The sequence below is a fragment of the Chelonia mydas genome, chromosome 19, assembly GCF_015237465.2.
Source record: "Chelonia mydas isolate rCheMyd1 chromosome 19, rCheMyd1.pri.v2, whole genome shotgun sequence".
In the NCBI taxonomy this organism is placed as follows: domain Eukaryota; kingdom Metazoa; phylum Chordata; order Testudines; family Cheloniidae; genus Chelonia; species Chelonia mydas.
Window position 1 is genome coordinate 14,282,640 of NC_051259.2, and position 19,944 is coordinate 14,302,583.

At 44.0% G+C, this 19,944-nt stretch overlaps 1 protein-coding gene across 1 annotated transcript in view; it reads right to left on the minus strand.

The window, feature by feature from the left end:
* Positions 1-7,400: 7,400 nt before the first annotated feature.
* Positions 7,401-19,944, minus strand: part of MATN1 (matrilin 1) — a 46,736-nt gene continuing 34,192 nt past the window's right edge. Inside the window, exons 4-8 of the mRNA XM_007066099.3 lie at positions 19,346-19,471; positions 16,748-17,155; positions 11,586-11,738; positions 10,594-10,674; positions 7,401-8,746 (exon numbers count right to left, since the gene is read on the minus strand). Coding sequence (XP_007066161.1) covers positions 8,697-8,746; positions 10,594-10,674; positions 11,586-11,738; positions 16,748-17,155; positions 19,346-19,471 — 818 coding nt within the window. The 3' untranslated portion in view covers positions 7,401-8,696. The remainder of the gene's footprint in view (positions 8,747-10,593; positions 10,675-11,585; positions 11,739-16,747; positions 17,156-19,345; positions 19,472-19,944) is intronic.

The window sequence follows — 19,944 nt, forward strand, 5'->3', positions numbered from 1 at the left end:
TGTCTAGAAAAAAAAATCACTTTGGTCTTAATTGATCCCTTCGCATTTCCACCTGCAACACGGGCTGATAGACAGGCAGAAACGTCCCCTGTCCCCAGAAGGTGAAGTGAAAGATCTCACTCGTGTTACCGACACCAAGAAGGTGCCTCACCTGAAGGTGCTTTTCCCAGGCAAGACTTTTATATGACAACACAAGGCCGTCAGCAATCAAATCAAACCCACTTAAAATTAAAAGCAAAGGCTTCTGGCTCGGTAACACCTGTCACTAGCACTTTGCGACACGAGCACTTTCTAATTGCTGCTAACGAACGGCGAGCTATTGGCAGCAATATTATTATTTTTCTCAAATGCGTGGCACGATCCAAGCCTTGTCCCAGAACTGCCATTACTTTACTGTCCCTTTAGAAGAAGCTGCGTCTTTCACCTGTCCCCATCCTCAGCAGTAATTCACCTTTTAAGGTGCTAATAAATTTATGTTGTGCAAATGACCATTTGTCATTTTATATCCGATTGGTTATCTGCAAAGATAATTCAATAGCCTGAAAATGATAATGAAAGTTATTCTGTATTTCCCTCTGTTGCCATATGTAATTATTTTAATGATGAACTTTCTAAGGGTCAGAGCTCTGGCAATACATTTAGAATGGCTTTATCATTTGGATTTTTTTTTAACTCAGTCCTAATGCTGGGAACTTGTGTATGTTTTTAGCAGTTCTGATGTTATAGTTTTCTGTGGCTCTATTACAGTTTATTCTGTATATTAGACCAGAGGCAGAGATAATACAGCTGGACAGAGAAAGGTAATCGCATTTCCACAAAGGCTTTAGTTATTTTGAAATGGAATGAAACCAAAAATTCTGAAATTCTTTGTAAAAGGGAATGGAGCCCCAGCTGCGGGACAGTCTGCCTGTTGGGCTGCCCCTGAGCCAGGGACCCTAGAAACCCTAGGATGCAAAGAAGATGTGAAGCTGGATCTGGAAGCTCTTGAGATGGGATTCCCAGGGCTTCCAGGCTCCAGGCTCTCTATCGGCATGCCAGGCAGGCTGCCAAGTAGCTGGGCGGGTAAGCTGGCAGGAAACCAGGCAGGTTTCCGAAGAAGACAGGTAGGCAGAGCTGCTGGAAGAAATTGTATAGTAGGGTGCTGAGAGCCATTGAACCAAACTGTGAACTCTGTGTATCATGGAAACCCCTTCAAGGCAGGGGTGTGGGAACACCCCTAGTTCCAGCACCTATGCAGGTAGCTCCAGCAGCCTTATGTTAGCTGGTAAGAGTGATCTGGTGCTTAGGTATTTGCACTAGAAAGCAAAAGAGGAGAGGGTCTATTCCTAGTTCTGCTACTGTTTTGCTGTGTGACTTTGGGAAAGTCACTTCCCCTCATACCCTTTATTTATTTTGGGCAGAAATCGTCTTTTACTTTGCATTTGTACAGCACCTAGCACAATGAGGCTGTGGTCCCCACTGGGGTCTTTGCATGCTACCATAATATAACTAACTGGCTCTTACACTCCATACACACAGGCTCCTAGAGGGACGTGTGACACATTATACAAGTGTGGTACACACCTGCACAATATGTGCCGCAGAAGGGTAGGTGGGGAATTTGCACATGTCAAGCACTGCAGTCTGGAAATACAAAAAAGTGAATGTGCGCTAGGGACTTACACATGTTGAAAGAGTGCCGGCGCCCTTTGGGAATTCACAGATTCAGTTGCTAGAGCGTTTATGCAGACATAAAATTAATAAACCAGCCGCACAAGGGAAATGACTTTCTGAACTTTCCAGAGGTCAAACTTCAATTTAATCACTTGACACTTCTGTTTTCATCAGCGTACCTATAAATTAGTTACATCAGCTAACAGGAAGAAAGTAATTACTCGAGTTACCACATAGTATGAAATGATAGCCAGGGCTATTTTGGGAAATAAAAGATTAACTTCAAATATATATTTAGTAGGTCCTGATACCAACAGGCATAAGGGAAAAGGTAATTTTATGATTAAACCAGAGATAGGTGTGGGCAGAGAGATACCATGTAAGGTGTGGAAGGAAATTTGGAACTCAGGACCAAACTTTGTTAAAATTTAGGACCATTAGGGGAAATGCTTTATCGGGGTCATCTTATTCCATTAAAATTTGAGCAAAGATTATAAAACCAGCAATAATCCCTCTTGGGGAGAACGAGATGAACAAGGGAGGTTTTTGCACCCTGGATGGACTTGCCTACATATTCAGGAATTCGGTGGAAGTGAGATCTGGCCCTATGTCCACAAAACTATGAAACAGTGAATTGCACTGACTGTTCGTACTAGCTGAGGAGTTGCATCTCACGGATCATGGATCATGGGGCAGATTCTGGCCCGGTCCATGTGGCTGGACATGCAGTTGGTACAGACACTGTATCATAGTCCCTCTGGATTGCTAGGTGTCTGAAAGGGGGTGGGGTGAGCCCCCCCCCTCCGATCTGTCACAGCTTCAGTCCTTTGAATACAGAGAAATGTAAATATATTCATCTAGGACCTCAGACCTCAGGCCAGACTTACAGGCTGGGGGACTCTGTCTTGGGAAGCAGCGACTGTGAAAAAGATGTGGGAGTCGTGGTGGATGAATCAGCTGGATGTGTGTTCCTAGTGTGATGCTGTGGCTAAAAGAACTAATGTGATCCTGGGATGCATAAACAGGGGAATCTCCAGTAGGAGTCGAGAGCTTATTTTTCCTCCGTATTTGGCACTGGTGCGACTGCTGCTGGAATCCTGTGTCCAGTTCTGCAGTATTGTCACTTTTTGGTCTGTAATTGAGTGACCAGGGAGATTGAAGTGTTCTCCGACTGGTTTTTTAATGTTATAATTCTTGACGTCTGATTTGTGTCCATTGCAATGCCCCTCTGCCATGTACACTGGCCAAACCGGACAGTCTCTACGTAAAAGAATAAAGGGACACAAATCAGACGTCAAGAATTATAATGTTCAAAAACCAGTCGGAGAACACTTCAATCTCCCTGGTCGCTCGATTACAGACCTAAAAGTGCCAATACTACAAAAAAAAACTTCAGAAACAGACTCCAATGAAAAACTGCAGAACTGGAATTAATTTGCAAACTGGACACCATTAAATTAGGCTTGAATAAAGACTGGGAGTGGATGGGTCATTACACAAACTCAAAATTATTTCCCCATGCTTATTTTCCCCCCTATTGTTACTCACACCTTCTTGTCAACTGTTGGAAATGGGCCATCCTGATTATCACTACAAAAGGGTTTTTTTTTTTCTCCTGCTGATAATAGCTCACCTTAACTGATTACTCCCATTATAGTTGGTATGGCAACACCCATGGTTTCATGTTGTCTGTGTATATATATATATCTTCCTATTGTATTTTCCACTGCATGCATCCAATGAAGTGGGTTTTAGCTCATGAAAGCTTATGCTCAACTAAATTTGTTAGTCTCTAAGGTGCCACAAGTCCTCCTCGTTCTTATAGCTGAGAACATATCCCCACTTCTTGTCACACCAACCTGTCAGACTCCCCTTGCATTCTCTGGGCTCAGAACATTCATAGTTGTGTGATTTCTAGATATTCTTTCCATTTCTTTTTTTTTTCTTTGTCCCCTCCCAGTGTTTATGCAATCTGCTTGCTCTCAATCTCTAAAAACCCCGTTCTCGCTTGGCATTTTTATCTAGCCAGGAAACTAACTAGCATCTCTCCAGATAGCTTTGTGACTGCCAGTAAAACTCTGATTCATCATTATGCATATTGTGCCTTGGGGAATAAGTGAACTCTTAGGGCCCAGTCCAACACCCAGTGAAGACAATGGCCATCTTGATGAGCACTATCAAATATTTCCTGCATCTTTGACATCTTTTGGGCTAAATTTCAACTCAGGCCTCCAAACTAGAACCACATAAATATGCATTGCAAGTGTTTTTACCTGCAAAATTTCCCTTGCAATCCAGAGGCCAAGTGACCAAGGGGAGCTAGCAAACAGGGGAGTTTGAGAGGGCGAGAAGGAGATCCCACTGCTGAATGAACAAGGTGCGAGTACCAATCTTGGGGTGAATGAGTTTGTTTGGCTTTTTGTGTTTTTCTTTTTCTTTCAGATTATTTCAGTTACAGGGTCAGTTGGGATTGTGTATCTGGGGACTGTTTGAGCCTTTGTTCCCTGGATCATCCTTGATCATCTTTGATCAGCCTCAATCAGCCTTCTGATCACCCTCACCCTGTGTGATTAATGAGGGGGTAGGGTTGACCTAGGAGAGAAGGCCTTAAAAGCCAGAGGCTAAGCAACCAAGGGGAGCTAGCGAACAGGGGCCCCAAACAGGAGAGTTTGAGAGGAAGTTTGTGGGAAGGAGCCGTAATATAATTGCTATGGTTAGGAAGGGCCTCATCGCTAGTGCCAATGCTGCTCCTGTCTCCTCCACCTGCTCCTGTATCCAGAGAGAGAACCTGACCATGGATGTCTCTACCCAGATCCTGGTACGGATTTGCTGAGACTGTGGCCTGCATTTCCAACTCACAGAAAGCCAGGCTGGGGGACCATCCAATGTGAAAGGTGCCTGCTGGTGGAATCTCTCAGGAAGCAGGTGGGAGAGCTATAGGAGGAGGTGACTGGGCTGAGGAGCATCCGTGCCCACGAGGAATTCCTCGAGAATATTCATATGGAGACATCCAAGGCTGAGGAATCTATCCAGCTGCAGAGGATTGCTGTCACACGCTGGGGGAGGAGGATATGGCTCTGTCACAGGGAGGACACTGGCAGCTGCTTACTTCTGGCAGCAGGCAGTGCTCCACCCCTACTTCCAACCCACCCACCATGGTGATGGAAAACCGATATGCTGCCCTGGCAATGAGCGATGAGGAATCACTCCCAGAGGAGGAGGAGAAGCCATGTACCTCCAAGGCTGGGAGGATCGCAGCCACCACTTTCAGAAGGAAATGTAGGGTAGTGGTAGTTGGTGACCCTCTTCTGAGGGGGATGGAGGCACCCATCTGTCTCCCTGACATGGCATCCCGGGAGGTATGCTGCCTGCCAGGGGCCCGTATCTGAGACGTTATGGAGGGATTGTCGAGGATCATCTGGCCCTCTTACTACCCCATGCTACTCATCCATGTGGGCACTAATGATACTGCGAGGTATGACCCTTAGCAGACCAGAAGTGACTACAGGGCTCTGGGAGTGAGGGTGCAGGAGTTGGGAGCACAGGTGGTGTTCTGTTTGATCCTCTGGTCAAGGGTAGGGGTCCGGGCAGAGACAGGTACATCCTGGAGGTGAATGCCTGGCTGCAAAGATGGTGTCTCCAGGAGGGCTTCGGCTTCCTTGACAATGGGAAGAGATGGGGGTCCATCTATAGAGGAAGGGGAAGAGAATATTTGGATACAGACTGGCTAACCTAGTGAGGAGGGCTTTAAACTAAGTTGGAAGGGGAAAGGTGAACAAAGCCCACAGGTTAGTCAAAAACATGGAGACCTGGGAGAAGGGTCAGAATTTGGGGAGAGCAGGAGCTGTTATAGCAGGGACAAGAGAGACACAAGACAGAACTGGATGGGGGAGGGGGAATCAGTATCTTAGATGTCTGTATACTAATGCGAGAAGTATGGGAAATAAGCAGGAAGAACTCGAAATGCTAGTAAATAAATATAACTATGACATAGTTGGCATCACTTATTACTGGAATATTGGTATAGAAGGCTACAACTTGCTCAGATAGGACAGGCAGGGAAAAAAGGGAGGAGGTGTTGCCTTATATATTAAAAATGTATACACTTGGACTGAGGTTGAGATGGAAACAGGAGACAGACTGGTTGAAAGTCTCTGGGTAAGGATAAAAGGGGTAAAAACCAAGGGTGATGTCATGGTCGGGGTCTACTACAGACCAGCTAATCAGGAAGAAGAGGTGGATGAGGCTTTTTTTAAACAACTAACAAAATCATCCAAAGCCCAGGGCTTGGTGGTGATGGGGGACTTCAGCTATTCAGACATCTGTTGGGAAAATAACACAGCAGGGCACAGATTATCCAAGAAGTTCTTGGAATATATTGGAGACAAGTTTTTATTTCAGAAGATGGAGAAAGCTACTAGTGGAGAGGCTGTTCTAGATTTGATTTTGACAAATAAGGAGGAACAGGTTGAGAATTTGAAAGTGGAAGGCAGTTTGGGTGAAAGCAATCATGAAATGGTAGAGTTCATGATTCTAAGCAACAGTAGGAGGGAGAACAGCAAAATAAAGACAACAGATTTCAAGAAGGCAGACTTTTGCAAACTCAGGGAGTTGATAGGTAAGATCCCTTGGGAAGAAAGACTAAGTTTTTCAAGAGACATTATTAAGGCCACAAGAGCAAACTATCCCACTGCATAGGAAAGACAGGAAGTCTGGCAAGAGACCACCCTGGCTTAACCAGGGGATCTTCAATGATCTAAAAATCAAACAAGAGTCCTACAAAAAGTGGAAACTAGGTCAAATTACAAAGGATAAATATAAACAAATAACACAAGTATGTAAGGACAAAATTAGAAAGGCCAAGGCACAAAAAGAGATCAAACTAGCTAGAGACATAAAGGGTAACAAGAAAACTTTCTATAAATACATTAAAAGCAAGAGGAATACCAAGGACAGGGTAGGCTCGTTACTCAATGAAGGGGGAAAAACAATTACAGAAAATGTGGAAATGGCAGAGGTGCTTAATGACTTCTTTGTTTTGGTTTTCACCAAGAGGGTTGGTGATGATTGGACGTCTAACATAGTGAATGCCCCTACTTCCCTAAGTAGTCTCTACCTCTGCTGATATATTTAGTTGCAGGATCATTTTTAACTACTAGATGTCACTCTTTGCTGTATGGAGACCCCAGCTGGGTAGGGTCCATGGTAAACAAAAGAGACAAAGCTGGGACTCAAATACTGTGAAAGCCTGTTTGATTGCCTGCAATTGTAGCTGTTTTCTACAATAAATGACTCTTCTTTAAGACAGTCTGTAGTACTATATAGAATACTACCCAAGCAAGTAGCCCCATTGAAAGCAACGGATAGGGATTACTCATGTGATTAGGGGGTTTACAGGATTATTATGGCTGGGTTACATGAGTATAATGCTAAAGTATGAAATCAGTGGAGTTACGTCAGATTTACACCCGTATATCTGAGAGCAGAATTAGCCCTTTAGGTTGCAAGCTTCTCAGGACAGGAACCTGACTTAATCTATAGACTTTCTCACACTGGAGCCTTTCCTGGGAGTCTCTCCACTGATGCCCATTGGTGCTGGATTGACACCAAAGTCCAAGAAGTCGAAGAAATCTGAGAGGTGAATCTCTCTATATGATTTAACTGCACATTTTGGGCACTGAACAAATACATAACAGTATAAATAACCAAATAATTACAACCAGTAACACAAAACAACCAGCCTTTCAAATATTTGAGCAAACTTTTAATTTTTTCCTCCATCCAAAAACATCGTCTATGGTGACATTTCTGAACAGGCTTGTGTTATTCTGAAAAGTTTTTTACATACTCTCAAGTATAAATATTCTGATAGGAAAAAAAATAATTCCCAAACCCAACCACTCATGCTCACATTTGGAGGGATGTGTAACGTGGCATGCGTCGCTGAGACCGGATACTCCCTGCTTAACATCATCTGCCACGGAGACTACAACTCGGTGTGGCATGCAACGTCAGACACCTCTGGACCATGATGGTTGTTTGTATAGCCTGGCTCACCACCAGCCGGGAAGGGAAATGGGTCTAAATGTCTGGCACATTGAAATGAGATGATCAAAATATGAAAAGCAGAGCTGCCTCCAGACATGGGACTGGAGAGGGAGCTGGTGCCCTGCAGGCAGAGAGGGCACCATAACTGCATTTTTGAGAACATTGACAGAATGAACCACAGAGCCCAGCAGTCGGGTAGCGGCATATCCCATGGGATTGGTGCTGGTAGCACTACCTACGGTGACATAAAACCGTGTATGGGTGGATTCATTGTGCAGTTCAGAACTTCACCATGGAAGGCCAAACATGGGACAGGTGCTGGCTAGCCAAAACATTGTAGGGGTATTAATTGACTAGGAGAACTGAGTTTACTTTTGTCTACTGTACAGTAGCTGTGGGTCGAACCTGGCTGCAGGAGTGTCCCATCCTAGCACATCTCCAATGCCACACTCAGCAATCACTGCTTAGTTTCACCTACTTACTGATAAATGCTTTGTGCTTATAATAATACATTGGTCGTCTGTGGGGTAGGGTTTCATGCTCAGGATCCGAGTTGCTTTTAATCCAATTTGATTCTTAAATAACATTTCAGTACGCACAGAAACAAAAGATGCAGAAGAACACAGCGAGGATTCACAGAACTCATAATCAAGTACTTAGTAACAATATATATATATATATATTAAGCTTTAGATTAAAAAATATATTTCTGGGTTTTTATATATGTATACTAGAGGATGCAAGGGACATTCACACATTTTGGCACCCAGTGGTTCACAGTGCTTTGCCCTTTAATATGATGTCTGCTCTAACATTATAATGTTTCCTTTTCAAAAGAATGCAGCTAGACTAGACTTTTTTTTCCTTTTTTTTTTTTTTTTTATTTAGAAAGCTGGATGTAGTGCTGTGGCTGAGTTGCTCCTGTGTATGCATGAAGGTCTTCTGGAACAATTCTGTTACGTTAGGAAGGAGAAATATAATAGTGCTCTGGGTGTTTAGATGATCTTGTTTTCCAGGGCTGCGATCCTTTTTGTCACAGCTTCCAGTGAGCAAGAGTTAAGGGAAAAAAAGGCAGTGCATTTCAGTGATTCCCATGCCAGATCCTCAACTAGATTAACTCAAAGTCAGTGGCGATACCCCAATGTATGTCTGCTGAGGATCTGGCCAATTATGATAATCTAGTCCATGGTTTCGCCACCTTTTCAGGTTGCTGACCCTGTATTTGAAGTCAAACATTTTTACAACTGCCTTATGTTTACTATAAAAAGCAAGAACTAAAAACGTAACAATGATCTGTGTGTGTGTTTTGAGATGATGACCTTGAAGGATAAGTTTGTGCGGGAAGCTCAGAGTCAGATTTTCTTTATTTTAGATTCTCATAACATTTTCAATGCCTTGCAACCCTCTGATTGCTTTTTGTATCCCCTCTTGGGGTTATGAGCCAGTGATTGAGAAACATTGATATAGTCTGACCTCCTGCATAACATCAACCCTAGAATTTTACCCAATGATACCTACAGAGGAGGGAATTTACTGCGTAAGTGACACTGTGGGGTCTGGTAGCTTGGGGCTGACCTATAGCATCTGACTTAGAAAGACATCCAAGCTCAGTGGACAGACACCAAGTGGTGGCGAATCTACCTTATCCCTCAGTGAGTTCTCCCAGTAATTTATCAATTACCCTTACTGTTAAAAAGTTGTAACTTATTTCCAGCTGGAATTTCTCCAACTTCTACATCCAGCCACTGGCTCTCGTTCTGCCCTTGTCTGCTAAATTGAAGGTCTCCCTATGATGCAGTACAATGCTCCTGTTCTCACTGAAGTGAACTGGAATTTTGCCATTGACTCAGAAGGAACAGGCATCAATTGCATACTTAAAGCAGTGTCTCCTTGTGATGAAGTGCTGGTAGATTTGTATTTAGCATGTACCTTGCAGCAGGGCCACTCTATTCTGCCCACTCCCTGCCTCTTGCTTTCTTCTGTCTCTTTCCACTATTCTTGTGTGCTTCTTTGCTTACCCGCTCTTAGAGAGCCTCCCTTCTCTGACATGGCAGGAGTCCTCAGTCCTGCTTCAAGTCCCTCCTCAAAACTCCCTTTGACTGTCTAGCCTTCCAGGCTAACTCCCACTCCACTGCCTCCTGCTCCTGTTCTCTGGCTGATGTGAGGCATGTGCAACAAAACGTGTCACTCATGAATGGGAAAACTTCCCCATCAATCTCCCTAAAGCTGCCCCCATCACCTCTTTCAAATCCCTCCTTAAAGCCTATCTCTGCTGTGGTGCTTGTACATCATTATTGGCTGGCATTGGTTTGGCAAGTGCCAATCTAGTTGTCTGTCTTGTCCTCCTGTTGTGTCCTGCCTGTCTTGGAGAAGGTGAGCTCTCTATGGCAGGGACTGCTTTCTTTGTTAATGTCTGCACAGAATCTAGGTATAGAATGTGGTGTTTCTGAAAACACTGTTGGAATTGTAGGCTGGCCCTTTAATTTGTAAAGGGTTTCTTGGCGCAGTTTGTGGTCTAGGGGGCTCTGCAGGAAAGCATGAGATCAGAGTCAGTCTGCAGAGACCTAGAGCAAGGTGGGTTGAATTTTGCAACACTGTTTTTAGGGAGCAGCCTGCTTTGTCTCTCTCTGTTTTGCTGTTCTTGTGTGTTCTTGTGCTGAATTCTAAGTAATAAAGCAGTTTTATGTTGTAGCCTTCTGGCAAGAGTATTTAATGTTTTATCTAACTTCTCTGTGTGCATGCCATGAATCTCAACACTGAAGCCAAATCTCCTGACTCCTACTCCAGTTTCTTGACCACTGCACTAATCTGTCTCCCTGGCTGGAAGGTCTGGCTAATCTGCTCTCTCTAGAAAATGGAACATTGTGAAAATGAGCTGCTTCTAAAGGATATGTTTTCGTGTCAATGACTTTATGAGGTCTTCTACTTTTGTCTGGAACTTCACAATGGCTTTACATTCACATGGGTCCTCCTCTGTGGATAAGAGAACAAAGGTGATGATGAATCAGCCATCAGACAGAGCAAGAAAGGAATATATCAAATCCTAAACCATGGTGGCAAGTAAAATAAACTGAAAGCTTTTTTTCCAGCCAGAAGTCTGGAGGAAATCAATACATCATTCAGCCAGATTCTCTGAATGGTTATTGCTGTGTTTAACTTTAAACTAACTAGAGGGTTGCACACTTCATTGCTTATGTAGGCCAAGCTCTGTGTATTATCCAAATTTTTGTATTTCATCAATGATTTACCTAATACTTTTTAAAATTCTGATTACCCAGATATGGCTTTTCTGATTTTCAGCAGGGTTCTGCTTATTCATGACTACACCATTTCCTGAAATTTTGGAACTGATCAGATGCAGTGTTCAGAAGTGACTGTGTTACAGACAAACAGAAAGGTCGTCAAGTTGAATGTGGCACCTTGCTTCTCTCAGCCAATTAACAGATCTGAGTCAGATACTTGGCTGTTGTCCAGTCTTTTTGTGCCACTCTGGTTGCAAAAGGGGTGAGAGGGCCAGTTTAATTGGCCAGTGATGGAGTCCCCTAGAGGAATTGCTGAGTGATGCAGTTCAGGAAGGCTTGATGTTTTAATGAATTACTGGTTTAAAAGCATGCTGAGACCTTTGGCTGAAAAACACTATGGCAGAAGTGCAAAATGTTATAATTTGGGCAGACTAACACTTTTTCAATCAAAGAATTTTGACCCCCCCCCAAAAAAAAAGAGAGAGAGAGAGAACCCAACAAAACCACACACCTACACAGAAACAAAAAAAACAACAACAACCCAAAACCTGTGAGTGGAAACCTCTAGGTGTATTTTGCCCCTTGCTTCAGGAGTCAGTGTTTTCCACATGTAAACATCCTCCTGCCCTCGCCCCCACTCACCGACACAGATTTTCGTCGGCAGTTCCTTCGCTATCTTGTTGATGGTACTGAAATCAGCAGTATAGAAGTAGTGTGCTGCCACTGGCTCTGAGGCAATTTCCCTTAATTCATCTTCAACAGCATTGCCCACTCCCACAGCAAACATCTCAAAGCCTGCAAGTAATGTGGAGTGTCAGTCCTATTGCTACCATCTCATTGGAACAGCAAAAGAACCCAGCCAGCTTGTAAGTCTTTTTTTGCATTTATCACGTGATGTGTTGTGTACAAACTAGGACGCCCCCACTGTACAGGGCCATGGACCAAATGCTCAAAGATGGACACTCGAGAACACACACATCATTTGCACATGGAGTCACTGTGCTTTCAAATCCCTTGGCTGTAGCTTCTTGTGGAATGGGTGTGGTTATGGCCATTTAATGCAGAGTGTGCATCCTGAGAATAGGCCACCTGACCCACAAGAGCACATATTGAGCCATCTCAGAACACCAAGGAAGAATTTATATGTTTATGTATTACAGGAACAAACTCAAACCAAAATCCCTGTAAATTTGGGAAAACGCAGCTCTGGATTTGTATCCAAGCTTCTCAGTACAGTGGGGCCATGCCGTGTGGATCAGGTCCCTTGCTGAACTCTGGGAAAGGCTGAAGCTAGATCTGAATTTTATTTTGGACCCACCTCTAGGCTGTTCATAGGGCAGAGCTAGGTGGGTAAGTACACTTGCCTTTCATCTCCCAAAGCAGATGTATTTAATATCCAGTGGCAAAAGTTCTAAAGTGAGATTATATATATGGGTTGGGTGAAAACTGTTTTAAAACTGTTATCACCCCAAAATGACTGAAATGGTTGTCCCAGGCAACTGTGAGAATCAGGGTCCAGACATCCAAGGGGGAGGACAGGAGTGTCTGAATCCCAAAGAATAAACAATTGAATCAACTGACTGTATTCAATATTTATTGCACTATAAAAGAGCATTGAGTAAGGTCTTTAATGAAAGCTGGTGACCCTCTGGTCATTAATATTATTGCACAATGTGTGTACAGTTAGTGTGTAAAGAGGTATGTGTGCATGCTGGAAATATGTTTCTAAAATATGTTTGGGGAGCAGACTTGATTGTTTGTTCGAGACAAAGGAAGGTTGTTTTGCCCATTTGCCTGGGTTTCCAGTGTAAATTGAGCAAGGTGATGCCAGAGACAATGGAAGTTACATTTACATATGAATCAACAGGGGGGTTGGGAAACCAAGAGGAAGAGACAAACAGCCGGGGAGAAGAACTTTATCTTCAGAAGAATGCATTTCAAAGGTTTACTGGATTATAAAAAGAAGGGAAGTGAACCCCCTAGTTATCTATCACTGAAGGGACAAAGGGGCCAGCCCCGTTTTGTGAAAGTTGCCTCCCTTTTCCTGGAATGTTGGAGATGCTTGGAGCTTGATGTAAGTAAGGAACTGTTTTAGGCAAAGCCACATCTTGGGCGAAATCCTGGCCCCATTGACATTAATGGGAGTTTTGCCATTGACTTCAATAGAGCCAAGATTTATCCCTGAACTACAGGATGCTTGTGTGATCTCTGACCCTATTTAGATTCAAGCATCGCTAACTTTTTCCCAGCGGCGTTGCCTTAGTTCCTTTGGATCAAAACAAGCACAATACTTGAATTTTCAATGTGGCTTCTAAATTCCAGCTCCTGGAACATTTTCAGAGTGTAATAACAAGTAGCTGTTATTTTTTCCCCTGTAAGAAACATGATCACTAAACAATTGGTAATAGAAAAAACAAAACAAAACAAAAACAACCACCAAAGATAATAAAACAGAATTCAAGGCCCCGTTACTATTATGTAAGATAAATTGTGTTGGTGAGTTACATCAAGATTTTTATATATCAGCCAAACACACTCTGTACACAGAATCCCACATGCCCTGTCAACATGCTTCTCAAATGTCAATTATCCTTGCTCTCATGTTTGAGCTTCATTATTAGGCACCAGCCCTCGGTCAGGTCCAATGGTCAAGACCAAAGATTAAAAGAGGTGAAGCATTTAGCAACTCATGAGCATATCCCCAAGGGCCATGTCCATTTAACTCAGTAAAAAACAGGATACAAGGAACTCGGGCAAAAGCGTTTGCTTAGTTTTTCAGCAAAAGAGGGCGGCTCACGAGATATTTACGTTTCAAGGTCTTTAAAGTATCTTTTTCTTTTCTAATTTTTTTAACCCACTGGAAGCTGGCAGCAGAAATGTGTCTCCTGCTCAGTCCCCATACCGCTTACATGTGCCTAATGGGTTATTAGTGTATGGTCCCCAATGAGTGCTGGCATGGTGCATACTTCGACAGAATTCACCCACGTGTGAAGGGCCAACATAAGGCCCATGCATCCCTTAAGTGCCATTTAAGGCCTATTTTGAGGGCTTAAGTGGAATTAAAGTGGTGCTTGTTCCTTGTGCAGGTGTGAATTTTACCTATTGGTTCATAATTAGACAGTTGGACCTTGCTGCTACTTAATCTGTGAGGCTGGTTTATTTATCCCCCTGATACTTTTTAAAAAATTGTCTAGTTCTCAGTGCTGCTGTCATCAAATACGTTCTCTGTGGGTTTCCTTTCATGGGCCATTGGCTATACTAGCCCAGCACCCTATCTTTGACAGAGGCCAGTGCCAGATGCTTCAGAGGGAATGGACAGAACAGAGCAACTTTGAGTGACCGATCCACTGTCACCCAGTCCCAGCTTTTGGCAGTTGGAGGGTTAGGGACACCTGGAGCATGGGGTTGTATTCCCTGATCATCTTGGCTAATAGCCATTGATGGTCCTATCCTCCATGAACTTATTTTTCCCCACCATGAAGGCAGTGACTTTTATGATAAATATAAGGTCAGATGCTCAGTCGCCCCCAGAATTGTGTTGTGCATGGCGTGAAGGGGCCCTAACTCAGCATGAAATAGGCTGCTGAGAATTCTCCCCAGCCAGAGGGAATCTTCAGCAGATATAAAGGCAGTGGGTGCATTTTAACACCACCTGCTTTCACCCCTCTGGCATACAGGGAGTGTTGGGGTACAGTGAAGAGCAATGCTGAGGGCAAGATAGTGCAGACCTGGATCGTGATGCTCTCGCCATCCTAGGTGGGTGGAATGACCCTATGGGAGCATGCTAGCTGTCATAAGTTAGAGCTGTCCTGTGGCTGCTCCAATTTATGCCATGAGCCAGTTTGGCCTTTGTGCATCCCCAGGAATGAAAGGTGGTTTAGAGCACTAAGCAGAACTGCACAGTCAGCCTATTTTCCCCCCAGATCCATCACTGGGTGAGAACTGAACATGTAAGGAAGTGCGATTGTCATGTGAGACAACAAGAAACCCAACCAACCTAACAAACACAGAAGTCAAAGTCCAGCACTGCAGAGGATTGCTCTCATGTCTAGTTAAAGAAGTATGGGCTGGATGAATGGACTATAAGGTGGATAGAAAGCTGGCTAGATTGTCGGGCCAAACGGGTAGTGATCAATGACTCCATGTCTAGTTGGCAGCCGGTATCAAGCGGAGTGCCCCAAGGGTTGGTCCTGGGGAGGTTTTGTTCAATATCTTCATTAATGATCTGGAGGATGGCGCGGATTGCACCCTCAGCAAGTTTGCAGATGACACTAAACTGGGAGGAGAGGTAGATATGCTGGAGGGTAGGGATAGGATACAGAGGGACCTAGACAAATTGGAGGATTGGGCCAAAAGAAATCTGATGAGGTTCAACAAGGCCAATGCAGAGTCCTGCACTTAGGATGGAAGAATCCCATGCACCACTACAGGCTGGGGACCGACTGGCTAGGCAGCAGTTCTGCAGAAAAGGACCTATTGTTTACAGTGGACGAGAAGCTGGATATGAGTCAACAGTGTGCCCTTGTTGCCAAGAAGGCCAATCGCATTTTGGGATGTATAAGTAGGGGCATAGCGAGCAGATCGAGGGACGTGATCGTTCCCCTCTATTCGACATTGGTGAGGTCTCATCTGGAGTACTGTGCCCAGTTTTGGGCCCCACACTAAGAGAAGGATGTGAAAAAATTGGAAAGTGTCCAGCGGAGGGAAACAACAATTATTAGGGGCCTGGAACACATGACTTATGAGGAGAGGCTGAGGTAACTGGGATTGTTTAGTCTGCGGAAGAGAAGAATGAGCGGGGATTTGACAGCTGCTTTCAACTACCTGAAAGGGGGTTCCAAAGAGGATGGATCTAGACTGTTCTCAGTGGTAGCAGGTGACAGAACAAGGAGTAATGGTCTCAAGTTGCAGTGGGGGAGGTTTAGGTTGGATATTAGAAAAAAAAATTTCACTAGGAGGGTGGTGAAGCACTGGAATGCGTTACGTAGGAATGTGGTGGAATCTCCTTCCTTTGAAGTTTTTAAGATCAGGCTTGACAAAGCCCTGGCTGGGATGATTTAGTTGAGGATTGGTCCTGCTTTGAGCAGGGGGTTGGACTAGATGACCTCCTGAGGACTCTTCCAACCCTGATATTCTATGATTCTATGATGTGGTGTCCCTGGAGTAAAGGTTGAACCACAGAACTTCCATTGTCCCTGTGAAATGGGGATCAGTAATTTCTGAATCAAATTCCTTCCAGAACAAATGCACTGAGCCACACCCTGCTCTCAGTCACACCAACATAAGCCCCCAATATGTCCCCTGAAGTTATCACAGTTACTCTGGTCTTACACTGAGGAAGGGTGTAGCCTGCAGAGCTTAGTTTAAGCTTTGCACTAGGACTGAGTACTGATAGCCAGAGAGGGAAGAATTCACCGTTTAAAAAGGCTCAAAAGAACATAACCTCTGTCATACAGGTGCTAACTGGTTCCTTTACTGGTAGACTCAGAAAGAGGCCGATGACTGACACAGAATAGAGACAGAGGATGGGCCTTCTAAAGGGACTATGGGAGTTAGCTGCCCAGCTCCCATTGAAAGTCAAAGCCCTTCTGAAAATCCACCTTTCCCACATCAGGGGCCTTCTAAGTCAGCACTGAAGCACGTGGACAGGGGTTGAGACAACGTAGGCCGAAGTTTTGCCCTACTGATGCCCATGTTCTATGGTGAACGGAGAACATCGGTTTCTGGGACTGCCAATCAGCATCATACATAGACCAATACTTGACCCAAAGGAAAACCAATGCCACTGAATTCTGGAGGCCTACCTGAATCCTTGGCTTTCTTGGCAGCATCGCTGATGTAATCTTGTGACCGTCCATCCGTGAAGACAATGCCCACCTTGGGTACGCCAGGTCTTGCTCCACTGGAGGGATCAAAGGACTTTTCAGTGAGGTGCCTCAGCGCTAGGCCTGTCATGGTTCCTTTCTCCATGTAGGACATCCTTTTCACTGCTGCCTTGATGTCCTTCTTGTTGTTGTACCGTCCCAGCGGGAACTCCTGCCTGACAGAGCTGGAGTACTGGACCAGGCCCACGCGAGCATTTTTATCGGAGACATCCAATGAATCCACAATCTGGTTGATGAACCCCTTCACAAGCTCAAAGTTCTCCGGCCGCACGCTCTTGGAGCCATCAATCAGGAACACAAGGTCAGTGGCAGATCCACCACTGCAGGCTAGGGAGAAACAATAGAACAGGGCAAAGGGAATAGGTGAGAAGTTCAGCTCCCAATTAACCAGAGAGAGAGAAAACAAAAACCAGTATGGCTTTATTAATAATAAAGCCATACTCATAATCATAGTAAATCTCAAAAGCACATAGCTTCCTTGCAGATATAGCACCGCTCAGATAAATCTCTACCTAAGTCCTTAAGTTGGTCTGGCTAGATATTCAGTTTATGCCAGTGCCAGTGATTTTATGACGCCATCAAAGCTTTTGGTGACCATGTGGTGTCTGGCTGTGTAGCAGCACTCCTTGGTAATCATATAATAATAATTAATAATAGCTGTTTGAAAAAGGACAATTATTTTAGACACAACTGTTTAATATTATTTCAGAATTTCCCATGAAAATTTTTAATGTAAAAACCAAAAACTATTGTTTGTTCAGTTTTTGAAAACTGTTTTCAGTTAAAAGTTTGGGTTTTAGTTGAAAAAAAATCAGTTTTCAAAACTCAAAATCCAAATTATTTTACTGGAATCCAAAAATTTGTACAGAAAAATTTTGGGTTTTTTGGTTTCCGTTTTTAACAACAGGTTTCAGAGTAGCAGCCGTGTTAGTCTGCATCTTCAAAAAGAACAGGAGAACTTGTGACACCTTAGAGACTAACAAATTCATTAGAGCATAAGCTCTAATTATCATCACTACAAAAGTTTTTTTCTCCTGCTGATAATAACTCATCTTAACTAATTAGTCTCTCACAGTTTGTATGGTATCTTCCAACTTATCGGTATGTGTATATATATATATATCTTACTATATGTTCCATTCTATGCATCCGATGAAGTGGGCTTTAGCTCACAAAAGCTTATGCTCTAATAAATTTGTTAGTCTCTAAGGTGCCACAAGTACTCCTATTTTTAACAACAAAAATTGATCAAAAAGAATTTTTGTTCATTTTGGACAAAATTAATTTTTCCTTAAAAAAGTTTGACAAAAATATTCAAACCAACTCTAATAATTAATAATAATAACAATAATAATAAAGCTTTTCACTGGCAGGTACACAGTGCCTTTCGTCTTGGGATCTCCATGCACAGTGAACATAATAATTGTTTGAGCCTCTGCGGTAGGCTAGAGAATGCGATTGGCTGAACCTCAAAACCCATTGCAGTCTATTTGTCCTCCCAGGCTTTCCATGAGGGGGGATGTATTGGGCATGGGGGAATAGATGAGATAGGAGCATTTAATCTGTGTGCACTGGGGAATTTTAACAACGGGCATTGGTCTATTCTGTGAATTGGTGTCATGGGACCCTCCCAAATCCCAACTCCCAAAATGCATCCTTGGTGAGGCAGTGATTAGAACACAGGAGTCCAGAGGAGTCATAATTCCTGGAGTCACATTATGTCTCCTCATGGGTGTGTCCAGAAAAGGTTAGCCAATGAGAATGGCGTGAATGTTTCCAAGGGTGGGTTTCAGCTCTGCCACTAACAAACTCCTTATTTCACATGACTCAGTGTGTCTCTTCTTCAAACTGGCAGTGACCGTATGAGGATTAAAAGGGAGCATTGAATGGAGCACACACCAGAAGGTTTTGCTCTGCCAGAAATCTCAGAGCCATGAAGTCACTGGACCCTGACACAGTGAGTGATGGTAAATTCCCTTTGTTGCTTTCGATCACGCCTCACACTCAGTGCACAGCGTGGCTGCTGACTAACTTCAGAGGCAAGAGGCAACCGAGCCCCTACCGAAGCATCCACCTCCTGCCCCTCCCAGCGCCCCACTCTTCGAGCAGGGAGAGGGTCCCACATGGGTCTATGGCTTCATTTGGGCCTCGGGGCTCTGACTGCTGGGGTTCAGTCCCAGAGACCTATGGGGCCCATGATTAATCTGCCCCTGCTTGGACGATGTGGGGTGCCTTCCAGGAAATATTTCTGCTAAGAGTGTAAATCAGTCCAAGAGCCTGATCCAAAGCACGTTTGAGTCAATAGAAAGATCCCTATTGACGTCAGTGAGCTTTCGGTTAGGCCCTGAGTCTGTAAGGATCCTTCCTAGGGGAGAGCTACTTTGTTAAATTCTCAGTGGTGAACAACCTGTGGGATTGGGATGAAGGTACTATTCTTTTACCCTGCTTTTATCTTAACAACCCCCTGACATATTACCACACTGCTGCATTCATATCGGGGTGCACAATGGTATTTACCACTGCAGGTTTTCCCATCGTTGTTCAACGTGAAGCCCTCTTTGCAAGCACAGGTGTATGACCCGGGTGTGCTGACACAGATCTGCTGACAGTCATGGTCTCCAGAGGCACAGAGGTCTGACAGATCTGTAAGGAAAGATACAGAATAAAAACATATTGACCCTGAAGGGGCAAGTGTCAAGGCCGCTTTGACCAAAGACGGCACGAGACTTGTGTTCCTCTATCTGGCTGCACAGCATGTGCTTTAATGTTCTCCCCTTCTATAAACTCAAGTTGAGCCAATAATAAGTCCTCATTTAATAACACATTGCTCATAGCAGGATGGGTCACTCAATGGATCACAGGATGGATCACTCGCCTGTTCTGTTCATTCCTTCTGAAGCATCTGGCACTGGCCACTGTCAGAAGACAGGATACTGGGCTAGATGCATCATTGGTCTTACCCAGTATGGCTGTTTTAATGTTCTTTTATGCTGCAGATCTCAAAGTACCAAGGGAAATAAGAGTTAATATCTTGATTTTTCAGATGGGGAAACTGAGGCACACAGAGACAGTGACTTGCTCAGGGTCTCTCTGGGGCACCTGGCATTGGCCACTGT